Consider the following 20,013-nt stretch of genomic DNA (forward strand, 5'->3'; position numbering starts at 1 on the left):
TTCTCCGCTTAAAGTGACCTCTGAATATCTGCGTGCACTGTGCTGAGAGGAGAGAGCTCTCTGCTCTCGATTATTTATAAAGTCCAGCACCTGCTCCCATTTTATGTCTCAGTAAGTAAAACCACTCTCAGAAACTAAGGTCCCTGGTATTTTGTTGCTATTTTTCCTTGAATCCTTGGCCTAAGTGAGAGAGTTCCCTTTACTCCTTTTGAGTTGCTTTTGTGTAAGCAGTAAGAAAGCTAACTGTGGATTGTTTAAAATTAGCGTGTTCATTATAGCAAGAAGGTGAGGATATGACTGTGGTGATAGGAGCTGAGTGTATGTGGAAGAAAGGCAGAAAATACACAAAACAGTGGCTACTCGGTGCTTGCACCTCAGGCTGCAGATGTGGAAGTGTCTGCCCTGGTAGATGAGAATGAAAGGCTTTGAAATTCAGCACCAGTACAGCCCATTGCCCTTCATGGCGTGGCTGGGAAGCAGTACAGAGGGCACCAACGCATGACGGCAGGAAGCCGACCTGATGTGGTAAGACGATGGGAAACCACTGAGCAGCCTGCTTTGCCTGACATTACCCCTCCAATATTCCCATTTGCGGCCGATAGATTTAAGGCAAATAGGGAGAGGCAAACAAAAAGCTTAGCAAAGCCCTTGGGTTTTCTGTGAAAGGGGTATCAGACCTCGTAACCTCTCTGCTGGTTCTACCCATCGAGTGCAAACTTCTTCGTGCGTGCAGAAGAGCGGTAGCCAGGCACAGAGAGGGATGAGAGTGTGTTTCAGGGTCTGGTGAGGTAGCCAAAATCTGCCTCCATCCCTGGTACCACAGAGCCCTGATGCAGCTGGAGCATATCCCATAGATCACCCAGAAGCTGCAGACACTGGATAAAAGGCCTCATCGAGTTTCCCAGTAGCACTTCAGGGAATCTACTGGTTCTCTGAAGGAAAGAAATGCAGTAAGGCTACTAGTTACTGGGCTATGCATCAGTTTGATAATGCTTCCTTTCTGCCCACAGAACCCACTGGGCAAGGAAAGAGCACTAAAAAACACTTCACCTTTTGAGGAGGAAGAGGTTTATCTCATGTAAAAAAAAAAGCCCGAAGCCTGAAGTATTTATTCCATTTGAAGCCGTAAAGGGTAAAGAACTGTATAGTGTTCATTGGGCAAGGAGGCAGGAGTGCTTGCTTGCTAATACTATAACCTCAATCCTTCATGTTACCCAGAAATTAACCATTTTACTTGCTCTTCTCCTCCAAAATCTGGTGCAAGTCCTTGAGAGGCCATTCAGGAAAGATGTCAGTAGTAAGGAGCGCTTTGACCTAGTAGCCGCTCCATCTACTCTTGATGCACCTGGTACAATCAGCAGCTTGCAGGCTTTCAGTGATACTGTATACAAATTGCTAAAAAGAGTTATACCTAATAAATCCACTAACGAGTAAGGCTCTAAATGTGGCCTTGTAAAAGTGGCAGCTATAAAAAAGTGTCCATCCAGACATAAACTAGCAGGAGTGAAGCTTTTTCTTTATTCAGGAGTCATAGGCTTAAAATGAGTGCCCTTATAGCTCACTGTGCTGCCTGAAGAAGCAGGCTTTCCATGTCCCAATCAGATACCAAACCTGGGAACTAAAGCCTGAAGGCTGGGGAATAGCCCCTGCCTATTAGGGTAAAAAATAGTAATAAAAATTGGGCAAATATTATCACAATTGACTTTTGATGATGAGACATTTCTGGCATAAAGCAAATGTCGTAAAGGCAGTGCAGCCTACATCATAGGAACAGGCCCTAGCAATGGGTTTCAAGGGAAAATCAGAGTCTTCTGGGTGTTACGTCAGCAGGTAGACTTCAAACTTGAAGTTGCTTTCTTGAAACACTCACTTCCCTGTATGGCTTACCACAAATGAATGGTGGCACACAGGTTAATTCTCGGGGGTCAGTCACTTGCATCATTGCTGGGGAAAAAAAAAAAAAGCCATGAAGCTCTACAGGCTGACACAGTAGGCAGCGTTGGTGTGTGTACGGCTGCGACAGCCACCTCAGCAGAGAAATTCCTGATTCTGATAAAAGGAGGGGCAGATTTCAGGAAACAACTACCATCAGTGTAGTCTAGATCAGAGCTCTTACACCTGGAAAGGGATGACTGCAGACTTTGTAATCACACGGTCCTGTTTACATTAAAACCGCATTTCCAGGTTCTCTTTCAAGGTTAATTAGCCTTGGTGGCTGTTAAGGATGGTTTTGTGGTAAGTTCAAGTATATACGACATTTCTGAATTGGTACAGTCCCCTTCACACAGCCTTACAGTCTCTTTCTCCAGGGGTGAAACAAAAGAAGATATTTCTTCTCTCCCTCATCCTTTTATTGGTTTCCACTAATGCAGCTATACTATTGGTAACAAGCAATTTTCTGATGTGTATAAAACTCTCCTCTACTGAGTATAATCTAAATCAGATCTAAACACACATCCGTGCACTATAGTCATCTAAATTATTTACAAGTGTGCTAAATACAAACAACTCTCAAACTCTGGCGCTCTTTAATGAAGTCCAAAATCTGGCAAATCTCCATGATAAGTAGGAAAACTTTAAGGAAGTCTCCAACCATAATTGCTACAGAAGCCAAGATGTTTTAGAGCATGTTCAGAACACCTGTAGAGTATTGTACAACAAGCAAAGCCAGTAAATTGTCTTTAATAAAATTCTGTTCGTGTTTAAAAGCAGCTGTAGCTGATTTGCTTCAAATAATATCTTAAAATGTTATATAATAAAATGCTCATCACCATGCATCCTGAGTACTTTGTAACTGGAAATGAACCTTGACCGAACTGCATTTGAACTACGCAGTGAGCAACTTCTTAATTAAAAGTAACATTGTTTTGTGACAACTGAATTAAGAAGGCATAATGTCAGGCTATAAACTGTTTTCCATCACATTTTTAAGGGTGAACTAGAATGTGAAAGTAGAATATTACAGTCAAATTTTGTAAGTTCTTTAATGCTGGAACATCTGTTTTCCAGGGCATTTATTCAGCATTTCTTACATTTTAAGTGCTAGCAGAGTAAAGCAGTGCTGTGGTGAGATTGATTTTCTGTAAAATAATAGGCAAACGGCAGAAGTTAAGGCTCCTTGAATATTTTTGGCAGACTTTCTCTCCACAGTAGCAACTTTTATATGTGAACTTAATTATAGTATCTTAGTATATCCTTCTTATACTTTCTTGTGTACATATGAAATGACTGTTGTCCTTTGTTTCTTCTCTTGGGTTTGTAGTTTTTCGAGTACACATCCCATAATGAAATACGTTACAACACCCGACAGCCTGAAGTCTGTGCAGCAGTCGATTCAGGGACCGATTACTTGACAATGTACTTGTGTCAAGAAAATGTCCACAATATTCCTGAAAACCAGAGGTTCATTTTCAGAGAGGTAAGTGTGCCTGCTTAGTTTTGGGTTTGTTTTTTGGGGGAGTGGGTAGAAGGAGAACTGTTGAGTTTTTTTCTTTTTATCTTACTGCCTGCACATCATGCAGGCCACAACATCGGCATAGATCTCTGGGAGAAATACGCTATCTTGGCTTTTAATATCTGAACACAGAACCAGGGTAGCAGCAGCGTGCAGGTGAAGAGCATGCCAGTCATAAAGAAAAGGAAGATGAGAGGAAGGAAAGCGCCCTTCTTAACCTCAAAAGAGCTGGGAAGGTTGGCGGAGGTCTCTCTTTGCCTGATCCACATCAAGCGTGCTCTGCGAGCTGCTCAGTTCTGTCTCACATCTCACCCCTACTTTCTTCTGAGAAATGAGGTGCCTCCATATACCCCTTCCCCACCCAGTCTCATTGCTGGCCTACTTCTGCTCTCCTTTCATGGACTTCTTTTATTTCCCAGTATTCAAACCACCATATATCCCTGATACTTCATATACCACCATTACTTTACACTCTTCCCTCCTTTTGAGCAGCTAGCTGCTGCTTCTCCTCTGCAAACCATCTCTCGTGACCCTTTGCGTGAGCACCAGAAGTGCTCCCTGAGCCTTTCTGCAGTGTAATGTGCAGTTGTGTAATTTGATGCACCATCAAAAAATACCTTCCGCAATACTCCTGCCCCTACACAGGACGCATCTTACTGGCTGTGGGGACTCGGCAAATCTGTACCTCTCTTCTTTGACCTTAATGCCTACTCCCAAAGGGAAGAAATACTGAGAAGTATGGAGTAAATTTAATAAACATAACATGTGATCTTAGAAAACCTTGTGTTTAGTAGTTTTTAATCTCTAAAGGAGTTCCTGGATGCCTGAGAGAAAATAAATGGGATGAAAAATGATGGCCTTGGTCAGGTTCTGGAGTGTTATTATTTGGCTAAGGGAAAAGGTCACATAATATATCAAAATGGTATATTTACATAAGGTGTCTGCATAATGCATCTAAACTCTACAGGCTCCACGGTTGACAGATTTCATGCTTAGGTACTACCACCAGTGATAGGTGGCAGAGTAAATTCTAAAGAAAAATACGAAAACTTCTGTCCATTCACTAAATCTAGTCCAGACTGAAGCTCTCAGTGATATTACTGAGCAAAACAAAATATTTAGAAGGCTGACTTTATAAATGATGTTTCATTTTTAATGCTGACTTTTAACAAAATTTTTCAAGGTCATATGCATTAATCCCCAAGATGATGTATGACCCTCAGGAAATAATTGAGAAAACACAGTTTTGGAATATATCTGTTCCCACTGCATTCCTAACCATTAACTTTTAGCATCTGAAACTTTAGGAATTATTTTAAATCTTCTTTCTTCCTCATGATCACTTTGTGCCTGTGTGTGATTTGAATGTACTGCTCTGCTCCAATTCTTCCTCTTCTATTGCATTAAATCAAAATCACCAGTCCCCACCTTTTAAGGCAAGTGATGGGTGAGATGTCAGCACCACATTTCTCTTGCTTTATGCGGAGAAGTGTCAGACGCTGTCCTTATAGATGTAGCATAATCAAAGATTCGAACAGCCTTCCCAGCAGCCTGGCAAGAATTAAGTTCTTACGGGCACCGAGTCAAAAACAAGCGAGGCAGATATTGATTAGTCCGCTCGAAAATTTGAATTATCGCAACGGAAACGGGAAAGTCATTCAGCAGCCAAGTCCGTCAGCAAGCCCGTGAGCAAGCACGCGCTGCTGGGCATTAGGGGCTGTGGCTCAAGGCGCAATTAGTGCGGTACTCCTGACGACGGGAGGAGCAGACTTCCAAAGGAGTCAAGGTTACGCTCAGAAACATGGCGTTGGCGTTTTTCTTTTGAGGCCGCCAGAGGCTTTGGAAGTGGTTACGTGTGGGAATGTCACCAGGGCCAAGGGAATGGTCTCGGAGCAGGGCGATTCTCCACAGCTGGCTACGCTGCCTTTTTGCAGCTCGCTGTCCTCGTTGACAGAGCTGGAGATGAAACGATCTCGGAGACTCACATAATAGGAGGGCCTGAGGCCTCCAAATGTGTTTTTTCGGGAATCTGACTGCGGAGGCCTGTCAGACCTTACACCTCTGAGGCAGCTGTGCTGCCCTCCAGCAAAGCAAGCTGACTCCACACACACCTGCAGACAAGGGGCACACAGATATTTTTGCCTTTTCCACTAAAAATATACCCTGTGAAGAAAAGGGAAATTTTTTTTGCTAAAAATATATCCAGCATCTACACTTAACTAACAACATTTTACTTGCAAGATGTGCAATAAGTTGATGAATTTGGGTGACGCCTGTACTCGGCTTTGGTTTTTTCTGCCCATATTCTGGTGGAGTAATAAAAGGCAATGGAAGTGAATGAAGTTAGCACATCCTTTAGAGGCTCAGATGTCAAGACACGAATCGCTCTAAAGCAATGTTAATGTAGGTTTAAAAGCAAGGTCGTTTGATAAAGTTTCAGAGATCCTCAAGTTAGGCATTTTGGCTTCACTGCATGGCCCCATGGGTATGTGTGATACTTATTTGTTCCTAATGTCTTCTGTTACTTTTAAAACACAGTGATATGCCTGTAATTTTTAAGACCTGAAAAGCAAAAATTATTTCTGTCTTTTGCAGGATGGTACCTTGTTTCATCTACAGACCCAAAAGTGCGTACAAGCCGAGTCAAATGCTTACGATGGTAACCCAGCACCGTTGTTACGACCATGTACGAACTCGGACTACCAAAAGTGGTTCTTCAAAGAAAGAAGTTGATACAGATGTCATCTAGGATATAGCCGAACATGTAAATGTGCTCTTTCTAGTCAGCGGTTAGTCAGCCTTTTGAAAATCATGAGTGATATATTTTTGTATGGAAAGAACTGTAATTAGTTTACAAGCCTTGGATTTCGCTTTCTGGAGCATTAAAAGGCACTAAGCATTGAGAGCAATGTAAGTGCAGTGGTTGTATCATGCCACACGCTCCTCCTCTTTTCTCTTTATTTGGCAGCTACATAACTGCTTCTGAAGTGTCTTAGGTTCTTTTCACAAGTGACAATATATTTTTTTTTAATCTAATGTGTGAAAATAAGGCAGTCAAAATAATTGCACTAATGTTATCTGCCAATAACTTAAAATGTTTATTTTTCTACTAAACCATTCTGCAGTTGGGCCTTTTAACAGGTAGTGGTTAATAATTCTTGTTGTCTTTTAAATACCAAGGTAAATGTAGGCCAGATTCTGCCCTAAGTGACTGTCACAAAACCCTCACTGAAGACAGTGTGGATTTGCACATGAAGGCAGAGTAGGTCTGCAGGGTTTTGCACAAACAACAGTCTACATGCATACAGATTGCACATGCTTGACAATACTATACGTTAAATGTTGCGACAATTTTAGATGCTCATGGCACTTGGCAAGTTTCTAATCATGCTTAAGTCTGGTTTGGGAGTAAAATGGGGATTTTCTCATCTTTCTTAAAGAAATAAGGCAACAATATTTAAAGGTGATGCTCTGGGAAAAGCTGTTTGGATTCACATGAATCTAGCTATGTGGCTATGTGCCAGACTGCACAACTTACTTAACGTTATGTGGATTTTCAACGTGCGTAAAACTTGCAAGATCAGACCTAGCAATAATTCTTGTGACAAATTTCAAAATTACAGTTAGAGAAAATGAATCTAAGAAATTGTATCTTTCATTAAATTTTTAAATGTTTAAATGGTTCATATAAAAATGATTATATAAACAAAAATGGTTTTGCAACTAATTGATATGATATGCAGCTGATATTAATACAAAAAGAATTGTGTTTCAGATATAACTTGCATTTTGTCTGGGAACTCCTTTTCTGGTAAGTTGGCCGTATCAACACACATAGTCCTATTGAAAACATGGGGTTTAATTTGCACCGGTAGAAGATGTTTTCTGCAGTGGTGTGTGGGATCTGCCTTACCCAATCAGACAAGTAGCATGTATAGCAATGTATTTGGTCATTGACCATCATCATTACAATGTTGATGAAAAGGGTTTCAGCTCATAAGGAAAGTTTCTTTCTATATCAGCTAGAGGTATGCTTATGTGTAGAATCGTGAAAATTTCAACCTTTTTCTGTCAGAAGTCTTGGCATCTGTTTCGATTAGTTTTGGATGGATTTTGTTATTTGCCTTTGTTCATGTTTTCTATAAAAAATGTACAGCCTTTTCTTTGAATCCTCATAAGCTCATGCCATTTTGGCATACCTATTTATATGATTAGGGGGGTGGGGATTTCTGCCTGTAGGAGATGCGTACATAGGTTCTTCCAAGGTCTTTCTAAACCCATGTAGATAGAATGTTTTTGTGGGCACCTTTAAAGTTTTGTCTCTGTGGGCTGGTCTGATGAAATTGATGTTAGAATTAATAAAATATTTTGTGATTCAGTAGAGTGGGAACTGTCTTTACAACTTTTTTTTTTTTTTTCTTGTGGTCAGTGGTTTTCTTTTAGTCGTTTCTCTGATCTCTTAGGCTCTGATTCCTGCAGCACTTGGGAGAAGACAGCTTTATTTTATGGTCTCTCAAGTTCCCTTTCCTGAACTCAGTAATGCTTCTGTTCACCTCTTAGCACTTTGTGGAGCCACAAATCAAAACTGGGTGGCTGCATCAGAGAACTGTGAGAGCTCCAGCAGCACAGCAAGGATTTTCTATTCATTTCTGCTCTGCCTTCTTGACTGTTGATTGAATTACATTAGTAAGTTAATGAAGGCCCAGCTATTACAATCGTAGACAAAATTCTCATTGACCTCCATGGTCAGTGAGGTTTTCTTAGTTTTGGGACTTCCAAGATTTCATCATCAGGTGGTGTTACGCAAGTGAAACAGTAATTGGAAATGATTTTCCATATGTCTTCCCACCCTGCACTTGTGTAGAGTGTTTTGGGCTTCTAGTTACATGCAGCTGAGCAGTTTTCTCATATGCCAGCAAAAACCTGCTAGCCTGGGCTGAATATTTGCTAGGCAAACACAGGCATGTTGAGTTCAAAAGCAGGCACTGAACGTAGCAACGTCACCAGCTTGCTCCCCTTATGTTGGCCTTTTAGTCCATCTACTTACCATTTTTTCTCCTTGATACCCTTTTCTTCTTCTCAGCTTGCTGGAATTGTATTAATGTCGGGCTTCAAGTTTGGAGGGTGAAGGGCTCTATGAAGCATCTGAATGACAATACACATCTTCAAACTTCCTTTTGCAGGAGGTCAGGGCTACCTGTTGAGGAACGGACTGTGGACTTCGGGCTTCTCCTGAGTAGAGAAGGGGCTGGGTGCCCCACAGAAATGGAAAAATTGGAGGACTTCAGTCACAAATCGATACTTCATCTGGTTCTGGCCTTCTAGGGCTCTCTTTGAAAAAGCACGAGAGAGGAACAATTTCCACATGGTCCAAATCAAGAACCAGTAGGTCCCCCCCTTTCTTAGTATTAATCTTCCTTTTATACTTAGAGATGCGTGTTTCTTTTCCCCTTTGCCACTAACTGTGTGAAGCACCCATAAAACCAAAACTTGCAACTCAAGCTTATTGATAACCTTAGATTAAAATAATGGGATACCAGCAGCGCACACTGGGAAATCATCCTTCTTCCGTTTTGTACCATCACTCTGTTCAAAACAAGAAAGGACATTTTTTAAACATAGAGAGATCAACCGAAAAAATTGTCCTAAGAAGGTATCGTCCCGGTGTATGGTACACCATATAAAATTGTAGGGTAGATATAAAGAAATCTGTCTTCAGAAGGGATTTTCCTCCTTTCTCATTGCCTAGCTGTGAATACAACCGCTCCCATGTTTACTGCCCTTTTTTAGGTGTTATACTGGATCAGCGTGATTCTGCGTTCTCCCAGGTTCCTTCCCTTCCCTTTGTCTGACGTTCCTTGGATGTCCCTGGGTATGCGGCATATTTGGCATGGTTGAGGCACAAAAGATTAAGCCAGAAGTATTTCACAAAACTAAACTGTGGGTCTTTAACCTTTAATAAATTACCTGATGGTATTATCCCCAAAATGAGAATTTGGGGTTGCACGTACTGATTGAACTTGCTGATTTTTTGGAATAAAAAAAAAAAGAGTCATTAAAAAAAAATGCTTATTTCTTAGTCTTTGTATTCCTTTATTAAAGAAAAATAAATTGCAATCCAGATTGCAGTCTAATGCCTAATTCTTTATCATAGTTCCTTGAACTCATCAGGTAACTATTTTGCCGGGTTTTTTTTTTTTCTTTTATTCTTCCACCGTTCTCCTTTCATTTAAACATTGTGGGTCTTCGACATGGGCTAGAACTTACTGAATTTTCACTTCAACAGAAGACAGTATATGAACCTTCTTTCTAAGAACTAAACCACTAAAACCTCTGTATGTGCAGTCTTGACCGAACCGTTATGATGGAGGATTTTTAGAGCTTGCACAAACACCCAGGAACAACAGTCATCATGGTATACGCATCGATCAACATGAATTGGAAGCAGTATTTCTTGCTAGCTCTGCTGAAACAAAGACTCAAAACTGTGTTCAATTTTTGTTATATTTATAGGAAGTGATAAGATTTACTAGAAGGGGAAATTCATGTTGGTTGGTAACGCTGGGACTGATGGGATTGTGCTCCTGTTCCCTATGTATGAAAATGAAAACACGGGTCGTTACGCAGTGATACTGCTGGGTTGGTAATTCAAAATCTGATGTTCTTTTAATTTCATGTGGCTGTCTTAAAGCCTTTAGATTGGGAGATTAATTTGAAATTGAGCTTTGTTCTTGATACCCTGATACAAAGATGTAGCAATCAAAATGTCTAAAGAGACTACAGGGTTAGGATCATGCAGTTGTGTATACACACTTGCAACTGTGGGGTTTTTTGGCAGTGTTTGAGAATGCCATATATCCTCGTAACAAAGACAGAATTGTGACTGTGCTAGCAGGTTAACTGAGGTAGGTAGGAAAGTCCTCGGGAGGGAGAGAAGGGAGGGATAGCGGAGCTCCCCCCGTTCTGTCGGAGTGCTAGCAGTTGACTGCAACAGCAATAGCTGGGTTTGAATTAGAGCGCTGCAGTATTCTTCCACTTCCCATTTTCAGAGAAAAACAATTACGTGTGTATATGCAGTACTAAAATTACTACGCCTAGATCAACAGTTTTCAGTCTTGTTCTTCAATCCGTTACTCACTGACTTTTATATCAATAGACAAGCCTGTTTACACCAGTCCTAGTCAGCACCGACAGGAATGGCGTTGCTGTAGATGGCATGCTTCTAGAGGCTTCCAGGATTTCCAAAGGGTGTTGGAGACAAAACGGGGGTAGGACATTCTCGGTGAATTCTCCTAACTCCAAAAGCAAGAAGATGGAAGATGCAGGAGGTGAGTCACTGGCCTGATAGGTAGCGTGACATGTTTCATGGAGCATCAGACCATCTCCCAGAGTGAAAGAGGACTTTGCAGCAGATGCAATTTCTTTCTTGCAGCTGAAGAAAAAGCAGTCAAGGGAGCCATACCAGTACAGATACTTAGACCTGAAATTCATGAATTAGGTACTCTGTGATGAGCAAATGCAAAGAATATATAAAGAACAAAAATGTTAACTATGCATATGCTGTGAGAAGACTTTGTAATAACTGAGAGAAATTGGAAATGATCATTAGCAGTAAGATAGTTGACATAACTGTTTTTCCTGAAACGTAGTTGAAGGATTCACATGATTGAAATGCTGAAGTGACTGGGTAACATGCCGGGAAGAAAATGACATTTGATTTTCGAGCAAAGAGAACAGGATTTACAATTCTTGTGAACTGATATTTTAGCCAACAAGGAATAAACAGATACAGAGGGTGTCTGGTGTAGACCACCAAATAAGAATATAAAGCCTTTTTCCATATCAGATAAAGGATGTGTGCTACTTCAGAGGATTTCATCCTAGGGGATGCACTTTACCAATTTCACGGTAGCAAAACATTCTGGGGATTTCTAAGGAAAAAAAGGCAGCTGGGCAGGCAGCTGTGTCTGACACAATCTTTAATAAGCAGTTTGGTGCAATTCTCCTCCAGGGCTCCTTTTGCTTAAAATGAGCTGTTACCTGGGCATTTGTTACACGTAAACAAAGGATAGTACCTATGAAAGAAGAAATTTCTCAGTGCTGAGAATTGGAAAGAAGCAGGATTTACAAAATGTAACTGTATGTGTACATCATGTTGAAAACTTACATGTGTACAACATGAAAGTTTTTGATAGGATTGCAAATGGAATATTTAAGTGTCAGAAATAAAGTTCTTCATGAAATCTAAATTTAGCCTCAGTGCATCTATTACACTGTTGTCTTTAATTACATCATTTTCTTGCATTATGTTCCCTGGTTTTTTACAAAAGATGTGGAAACTGTCTTTTTCATGCCTCACTGAGTATACAGGAAGGATTTTGAGAGGCTTACTTTGCCTAATCCTCATTGTTCAATATATGGCCTTATTTACTTCCCCATAGTAAATCACTAGCCTGAAAAATAACGGTTATTTTCGTAGCTTTTTTTTATGGAACTTGAATGTTACAGTGTCTTAGTGCTTCCCAAATACTTACTCCTCTATCTTCACAGTATGACCATGAAGGAAGAGCACCCGTTTTACTGACAGGGAATGCAGTGACAAAAAGATTGAGGTCAGAGGTACCGCATTATTAAATCCTCTAAATTGAAGTGTAGCTTTGCTTGGTTTAGATGATATCCAGCAAGACTCCAGACGTCTGCAGTTCAGGCACAGGAGCTGGGATTTATTTGACCGAAGGTGGTTCACCTTCAAACCAGAAACGCACACACAGCTGTCGCGGCAGGGTTCCCGTTACGCGCAGAATGACGCAGAGAATGATGTACAGAAAGGATCTTCTGCTGAGTGCCCCAAAAATGAGGAAGGTATCATCAGAGACTACCTCTGAAAAGTCTGCCTTAGCTTTCTGGGCTAATAGGGGTAAATCTTGGTTTCCCGTGCCTGCTTTTGGAACTACTTTTGTACTCCGTTGTAAGTGTTAGTGCCGTGACGTAGCACTTGCTAGGCGTGTTTCTCTGACCTACCTCGCCAGCGTCCTGACTTCGCGGGCACCACCGGCGGCTGGGCTCTGCCCCCCACGAGGGGGCAAACCTCGAGCCGAATGGAACTCTGCAATAACTCTTTCCGAGCCATGTTTGGAAAGAAGCGAGGAGGTGCATTTGGGTCTTCAAGTAACAAAGGGATGTTTGCTGCTGCATCAGTAACGAAGGATGTCAAGCAGTTGCTAGTAATAGTCAAGGTATTAATTCTGTTGTACCACACAACTTGGACTCAAGCTTTCTTTCAGAAAGACTGAGATCTCAAAAACTGGGAAATTGCTTAAAAAAAAAAAAAGCTTAGAAAGCTGATGATGTTCCACAGACAGCATGAGTGCATGTGTTAATATACTGCCAATATTGTAAAATGATAACCAAAGCGATCCAAGTAGTGGTAGTTCTGCTAGCCAAGTACCGGAGAAAATCACAGAATGATACAGGATACAAGCAGCGAAGAATGATTTTCCCTGAAACCGATTTTGACAAACAAGCTTGGTATCTATCGCAAGTCGAGAGTGCTGAAACATCATTTAGCATATGAAATTCTGATTAAAGAGAACATCATACAAAATCAATATGGCACCTATTCCTGTTGGCACCCTAGCAAGATCTGTTCTTGGTGTCACGATAATCAATTTTCTAGAGGCCAGTAAGTTACTGATAAGTTCGCAGGTGACAAAAACTGCTGGACAGGTCACTAGTACAAATAAAGCACATAGTTTGATTTATCCTGATGCAAGATCAGATGCACAGGAGAAAAGAAATAAGTCACGCTTTTAGGCAGAATGCATCCAAAACAGGGTGTAGAGCATTCCGTAAAGCGGCAGCCCCACACCAGGACAACGAGCGGGCCTGTTTGCCGACAGGGATTAGCTTTCCCGACGTGCCCGGCCCTCGGAAGCGGCTGGTGCTGAGGGAGGTGCTGAGGTTGCTGCTGGTGGCCCAGCGCTGGCCAGCTGCGGAGTCAGAAGGGCCAATTCACACACACGAAGCGGAGAACGGAGAGGGAAATGCCTCCAGGAATGATCCTTGAGGTGAGGGAAAAGTCGGTCCGATTATTTTACAGAAGCGAAACGCAGTGATTAATCTTAGCCCGTGTGCATGGGATCACTGATAACTACGTCCCCTTAAGCTGATAAAGGCATGATGAGGACCAACGATAGGAAGCTGGAGTAAGACAAATTGTTCCTGAATATGAGATACACCTCTTAGCAAACTAATTAATAATTGAAATGATTTATCAAGAGATGTGGTGGACTCTTCATTACCGATGCCTTTAAGTCAACGCCGCTGGACGTCATTCCGAGGGGAAGGGCTGTAAAGCGGGGAGCGTTACGAGATTACCGGTTGAGGCCTTTGGCAAACCACGGTCACGGGTGGGCAGCGGAGAATGCGTTCCCTGGGGTGGGGGGGACACGGTGGGAGCAAGGCAGAAAGCCTTGGTGAATGGGGGGGGGGGGGTGTGGGGGGGTATATGCCCCACGTCCGTTGAGATGAGGTAACCAGCTGGGAGAACACGGGTGGAAGGGGCTCGCCTCCCCCAGGCTACCAGCAGAGTTGTGGCAACCCACGGGGAGTGGGGGGGGGGGGGCACACTCAGGAATCCCTGCTGCAACCTTAGTGTTTTTGTAGCCGCGAGCGGAGACGGGCTCCACAAACCTGCCGGTTCTGCGAGGAAACGAAAAATAGTTTAAAAAAAAAAAAATTTAAAAAAAAAATTAAATAAAATCCCGGTTTCAGCTCTTGCAAAACGTCCGTCCCCGTCCCCGTCCCCCCCCCCCCCCCCCCGCCGTGCCGCAGCGCTGCCACGGCCCGGGCCGGGGCCCGTGCGGGGCCGCGCGTGGGAGCGGGGCCGCGCGTGGGAGCGGTGTGTGTGTGAGGAAAAAGGCGGGGGGGGGTGTCGCTCGCCGGCCTGCCCCCCCCCACACACACACACCCACCCACTCCCCCCTGGCTGAGGGTGGGCCGCGGCCACAGCAACACTCCTCCCCCCCCCCACGGCCACCTGCGCTCGCGTTGAAACCGCCACCCGGGGAAGGTGGTGCCCTGGGGGAAGGAAGCTCGGCACGGCACGGCACGGCACGGCACGGCCGCCTCACACCTTGCTCTGCCCCCGGGCCGCGCACCCTGCTCGGCGGCTCTGCCCGACACCCCCCCCCGGCTCCCGGGGAATGCGGCACCGCTCCCCTCCTCCGCCTCCCCGGCTCTAGGTGGGGGGGGCTTTTTCCTCTTCGGCGTTTTCTGCCGGAGCGTCCTTTTTTTTTTTTTTTTTCTTTTCCTTTTGGAGGAGGAGGGAGGTGTTGAACGAGGGCTGCTCGGGCCCCCCCCCCCATCCTCCGCGCCTGAGGGATGCTGTCCCTCCCCGAGCGGAGACGGGGTGGGTGGGGGGGGTAAGAGCAGCCGGGGAGGCAGAGGCAGGTCCCCCCGCTGCCTTGCTCTGCCGCCGGGGAGGAGAGGAGGAGGAGGAGGAGGAGGAGGAGGAGGAGGGGGAGAGCAGCGTGTCTGTACGCGCGTGGTGGTGGTGGTGTGTGTGTGGGGGGTTATTTATTTATTTATTGCTCCTGGTGGTTGCAGCTGGCAGACCTGGGAAGGAGTAGGCGCCATTGCCAGAAGGATTATTGCCAGGGGAGAGGAGAGGAGGGGACGGGGGAGGGGGAAGAGAGAGGAGACCCCGAGGCTCCCGGGGAAGCGGAGAGAGGCGGCTCTTCTCCTCCCGCCGTGGCTTCTGCCGCCGGGGGATGCGCCCGGGCTGAGAGGGGCTCGGCTCCCTTCCGCCGCTCGGTCCGTCCCCGTCCCCCCCCCCCCTCCCCTTAGTCCTCCTCCTCCTCCTCCTCCTCCTCCTCCTCCTTTCCCCCCCCCCGCCCCCCATCCAGCAGCATGCATCCCTCTCCGCGGAGACCGGCCGCTGCCACCTCCAACCCTGCCATGCTACTGCTGCTCCTGTGCCTGGGCTGGGCGCCGCCGGGCTGGGGCTGGCCGCGGGGCAGCTCCCGGGGGGCGGCCGGGCTGCCCCCCAACGCCACCACGCCGATCTCCATCATGGGCTTGATGCCGCTCAGCCAGTCCGAGGAGGACCAGAAAAGCAAGATCGGCCGGGGGGTGCTGCCCGCCGTGCAGCTGGCCATGGATCAGATCCGCAACGAGTCCCTGCTCAACCCCTATTTCCTGGACCTGCGCCTCTACGACACGGAGGTAGGGACCGCCGCCGCCGCCCGCTCCCGGGCCGCTGCGGGTACCGGGGCGCAAGGGCAGCGCGGACGCCCGGGCCGGGGCTTGCGGCTGCCGGCGGGGCCGTCCTCCTTCGCCTCCCCGCCCGCCCGCCAGCTGTGCGGGGACCGACGGGCGGAGGGAGAGGAAGCGGAGCCGGCGGGCCGTATCCTGCGCTTCGCCCCGCCGACCCGGGAGCGGGGAGGGGGGGGAAAGCCCTTGCCCCGGCGCGGCGGGGGGTGGGCCCGGGGGTCGGCTGGGGATCCGCTGCCCTTGGCACGCACGTAGCGCCGGCGGGAGGGAAGGGCTGCCTGCCGCTGGCTCTCCCTCGCCCGGCAAAGCCGCGGCCGCATCCCTCTGCCAGCCGCTGCCCGTGCAGCAACAGATGCACGCCGGCCGCTTTAAACCCCCCCCCGCCGTCCCCCCTCCGCCCGCCAGCGGGCACACGCTGCCATCCCCATGTAGCCCATGCGGCGCCGGGACGCGGAGGACGAGCGGCCGTGGCTTGAGGAGGAGGCGGGGAGGGTCCCCGTCTGTGTGTCTCCCCCCCCCCAAACCTCTGGCGGGAGCGGCTGGGCGCCCACCCGGGGCGGGTGGGGGGGTGTGGGTGCGCGGAGGCGGTCCCCGTCAAGAGTTAAATTTGCAGTCCCTCTCCCCGCGGAGCGGCCCGGCAGCGCGGTGGGATGCCTGCGAGGTGCCCCGCTCCGGAGCGGTGGCCGGGCGTGCGGAGGTCTGGGTTGGGAGAGGAGCCCTGCGCGGAGCAGTGCCGGGAAACATCTTTCCTTGAGCTGGGAGAGAGGGAGAGAGGGAAGGGCTGTGTTAAGTTGGTTCCCACCACCCCCAACTGGATTTGGTTTTGGTCACAACTTCCATGACCGTGCGTGTGTGTGTTTGCGGAGGGTACCCGCTGGTTCAATATCGAGGCTTTCCTGAAGATGGCAGCCGTTTCTCGTGTAATGCTGGCGTCGGGGGCTCATTTCCAAGACAACCCCCGGTGAAGCAAGCGACTACTGAAAAATCTTCCTGGCTGTAATTTAAGGAAGCCCCCCCTGTCTTCTCCCCTTCGGTTCTCAGGATCCCGGGGGGGGGGGGGGGGGGGGCAAGCCGAAGGCAGCAGTGACAGGCTCCGTCCGTGTCTCCGTCCCCCAAATTATTACAAAAGCCTCTCCTTCTGGGGTGGCTGCTTTTTATTGACATTCGTTTGTCATGGGATGTTTTTTTCCAGACATCCCTGAGCAGAAATGCGTGGAGGGCAATATTGCTGAAGGTGTAATTTGGGGGGGGGGGGAGCATGCTGCCGTCGTGTTGCGTTGTGTGAACAAGACTGAGGAGATACTGAAAGGGAATACCGGCAAGATCAGCCTAGAGTAGCTGTTTGTTTCCTTAAAAAAATGAATCTCGGGGAACTCTGCAATCATAATGAAAAGAATTATGGGGGATTTTCCGAATGGCATTACCTGTTTCATAAAGTGAGGTACTTGTTAGAAAAAAATCACAGTTCTCCTAATCCTGTTTTCGTTACATTATTCTATTTCAATCCTTCCCTTGGGTGGGATTGTTACAAAAATAACACATGCATAGGAAGTAGAGAACCTTCGGCAAGATCTCTTCCTTCTTCATACAGTAACATAATAATCAATAAGGTGCTGCACTTCATTGCAGTCAAAATATTTTGAAGGTCTTAATGCAGATTTTGGGTTCTGAACTAGGTAGTTAGCATTAAAATATTCAGGGAAAAATGCCCTATTTGTTCTGGAAAGAGCATCAGTTTCTTAAAAATTGCATTTTTACTGTTTTGTACTCTAGGGACATAAAGAATCAGGGTCATGTTGCCAGCTTGCTGTGTAGCTTTGAATGCTTTTAAGCAATTAATAAATGGATGGTTATGGAATGCTAAGTCAGGCGAATGTATATATTTGGAGTACGGTTGGATCATTATTGCATGCTTAGTAGTGACAAGTAAATAACTTAGTGTTCATGAAGAGCACTAGATTGCACCAAAACGGAATGGACTAATGGCTGGAATAGCCATTAAATACATAATGGCAGTGCAAACTTTTTCGCTCGGTTCAGACATTACCTTATTCCTTCAGTGCACTTTACTGTAAGGAGAAGGGTAGATGGCTCATCATGCCCACTTGGTCCACAGCCTATTTTCTGAGGTCGCCAATAAACAGATATGCCTTGAAGGGCCTGGATCCTTATCATGGCGTAATCACAGACCAGTGAGTAGTTCTCCCTCTCAGGGCTTCGCAGGTGGTGCTCGTGACATTGTTGGCTCTTGAAAAGAGAATGTGGAGCCTTGAACACATGGGATTTTTTAATAGCTTGAGAAATAATTGTAGTATATTTATAATGCTTAGGCAATGTATGGCAGTGATTCAGAAACTCATATATTCTCCCTCATGACTTTCCAAAATCTCCCATTGTTGCAGTCTGATGGTTGTGTTGCAATTTTGCATAAAAGCTCATGAAAAATAATAATGAAAATAAACATATTGTTTTGGGGGTTTTTTTAAATTATGCATTCAGGTAGTTTTCTGTCAGGATTGAACTGAATATTTTAGTCTGCTTGATATTTCTGATTCATATAATGAAGCATTATAATGCCTTTACTTTCTGATCAGCCGTCTGAAGAATTGCAGTGTGCCTTCTAAGTTAGGCTGTTGTTTGTCAGCACTTGACTTTGAGCACGCGAGCAGCAGCTCTAGTGTTTTTCAAAGCACTTAAACTGAATTAAGCACTTAAGTACAATCCTTAGTCTATGTCTCAACCAGTTCTGATTGTGTGAAGTACATCTTTGTTACAAAATATAACCAGAGGTTACAGCTAGTACATAAAAATGCAGAGGTTTCTGTCCTGAGTATTTTTGATGGTTAAATGTGTTTGGAGTGCGATCCTGATCCAGTTCGGTGAACTCTGTTTTGCTACCCCATGGGCATGTCTTTATGTAGGCTGTCAATAAAACAAAGCTCAGGTGCACGCATTTGCAGAACTCTGGTCTAAGTTAGTGACTTTAATTTGTGCTGTTCATTTCAATGAGAGCGGGAGCAAACTCTAGATGAGACTCTCAGGCAAAATTTCGTAATTACATTATTTTAGAAACTAGAGCATTTATAAAGTGATCATCTGTAAAGAGTCTCATCCAAAATCCATTGAAATTAATGGCAGTAATTCACTGATTCCAACAGCCCTTGGACCAGGTCCTAGAAGTTAAGGGTGCTTGATAGCTTATGGCTTTGGATCAATAACCATGATATAATATTTCTTCTTTTTCTTCTCCCTGTGATTGTAACTTTAGCTGGTCGAAAATGCAAGGAAATGTTTTGCAAAATAATGAAATAAAAAGCTCTACATACGCTAGATGTAGTTCACAACTTCAAGTAAATCAGGAAGGATGATTTCTGCTTAAGCCCCCTGACACACATCTGTTACAGGAAAAAAAAAAAACCAGAATAACCCTAAAATAAAGGACTTAAACATTCTGGTAGACAATATTATCAATTTCAACAGTATTTAATTTGCATCAGGCAAAAACTGACCATGCAGAAACTAGAGGAAGAGGCATAGTGGAAGAAGAAAAGGGCTTAAATGGAAGTTGGATATGTGCCCTTCTGCATCTGGACACCTTCCCTCAAATATGGAATATATTGTCTGATTTCTTGTAGGAGCAGTGCTGCAAGCCGTGCATAGACAGGCTGAATTTGTTTTGAATCTAAACACGTATAGTCATGAAAGCTGTGTATGCAAGTTAGAATTCTGTCAGTTGTTTCTGAAGATCAAAGTGAGTCTTGACAAGCTGAAAAAAATATCTTTCAGAAGTAAGTGGGGTATATTATCACAAAGAGGGAAAAATATTCATAGTATGGGGATGAGATTATTTCATTTTCTCTAACTACTACAAATAATTTGTGGTAATCCTGATATAATCTCATCTTCGTGTAATAATACACTCTAATACCTTTAAATAGCAGGTTGGCATAGTAGGGTGAGCTCTGGAAGATGCACAAGACTCCACAAAATCTGAAGGAAAATGTGAACTTATTGACATTGCATACATATTTGCCATCTCCTATTCTGTAATTAAGCAGAAAGTGCCTTGCCTAATTTATCTGACAAGAAGTTAGAGTCTAGGTGTATTATAAGTAGACCTTCTCTTTATTTTCTTCTTTTGCTAAAAAATTATCTGTATTTTCAGTGAAACCTTCCTCCCTCAAAGTTCAAGAAAGTTGTACAGGCCGTGCACCAGTCTGGGGCCCTGCACCAGTTATTCTAGGTTAAAAAAGACCTCGAGCCTCCAAATAAAGATGCCTTTTCCA

The 20,013-nt window shown here is 45.1% G+C and overlaps 2 protein-coding genes across 3 annotated transcripts in view; both read left to right on the plus strand.

Annotated features, from left to right (window-relative positions):
* The window catches only part of GALNT12 (polypeptide N-acetylgalactosaminyltransferase 12), a 47,410-nt gene extending 39,578 nt beyond the window's left edge, over nt 1-7,832 (plus strand). The window contains exons 9-10 of the mRNA XM_052788434.1: nt 3,263-3,418; nt 6,050-7,832. Of these exons, the coding sequence (XP_052644394.1) occupies nt 3,263-3,418; nt 6,050-6,187 (294 nt within the window). The 3' untranslated portion in view covers nt 6,188-7,832. The remainder of the gene's footprint in view (nt 1-3,262; nt 3,419-6,049) is intronic.
* A 7,161-nt stretch (nt 7,833-14,993) lies between these two features.
* GABBR2 (gamma-aminobutyric acid type B receptor subunit 2) overlaps nt 14,994-20,013 on the plus strand; it is a 490,947-nt gene continuing 485,927 nt past the window's right edge. The window contains exon 1 of one of the 2 annotated variants that reach the window (XM_052787480.1): nt 14,994-15,679. In XM_052787480.1, the coding sequence (XP_052643440.1) occupies nt 15,365-15,679 (315 nt within the window). In that variant the 5' untranslated portion in view covers nt 14,994-15,364. The remainder of the gene's footprint in view (nt 15,680-20,013) is intronic. The other variant, XM_052787483.1, reaches the window with a different exon arrangement.

This window comes from Harpia harpyja, chromosome 5, assembly GCF_026419915.1.
Source record: "Harpia harpyja isolate bHarHar1 chromosome 5, bHarHar1 primary haplotype, whole genome shotgun sequence".
NCBI lineage: Eukaryota > Metazoa > Chordata > Aves > Accipitriformes > Accipitridae > Harpia > Harpia harpyja.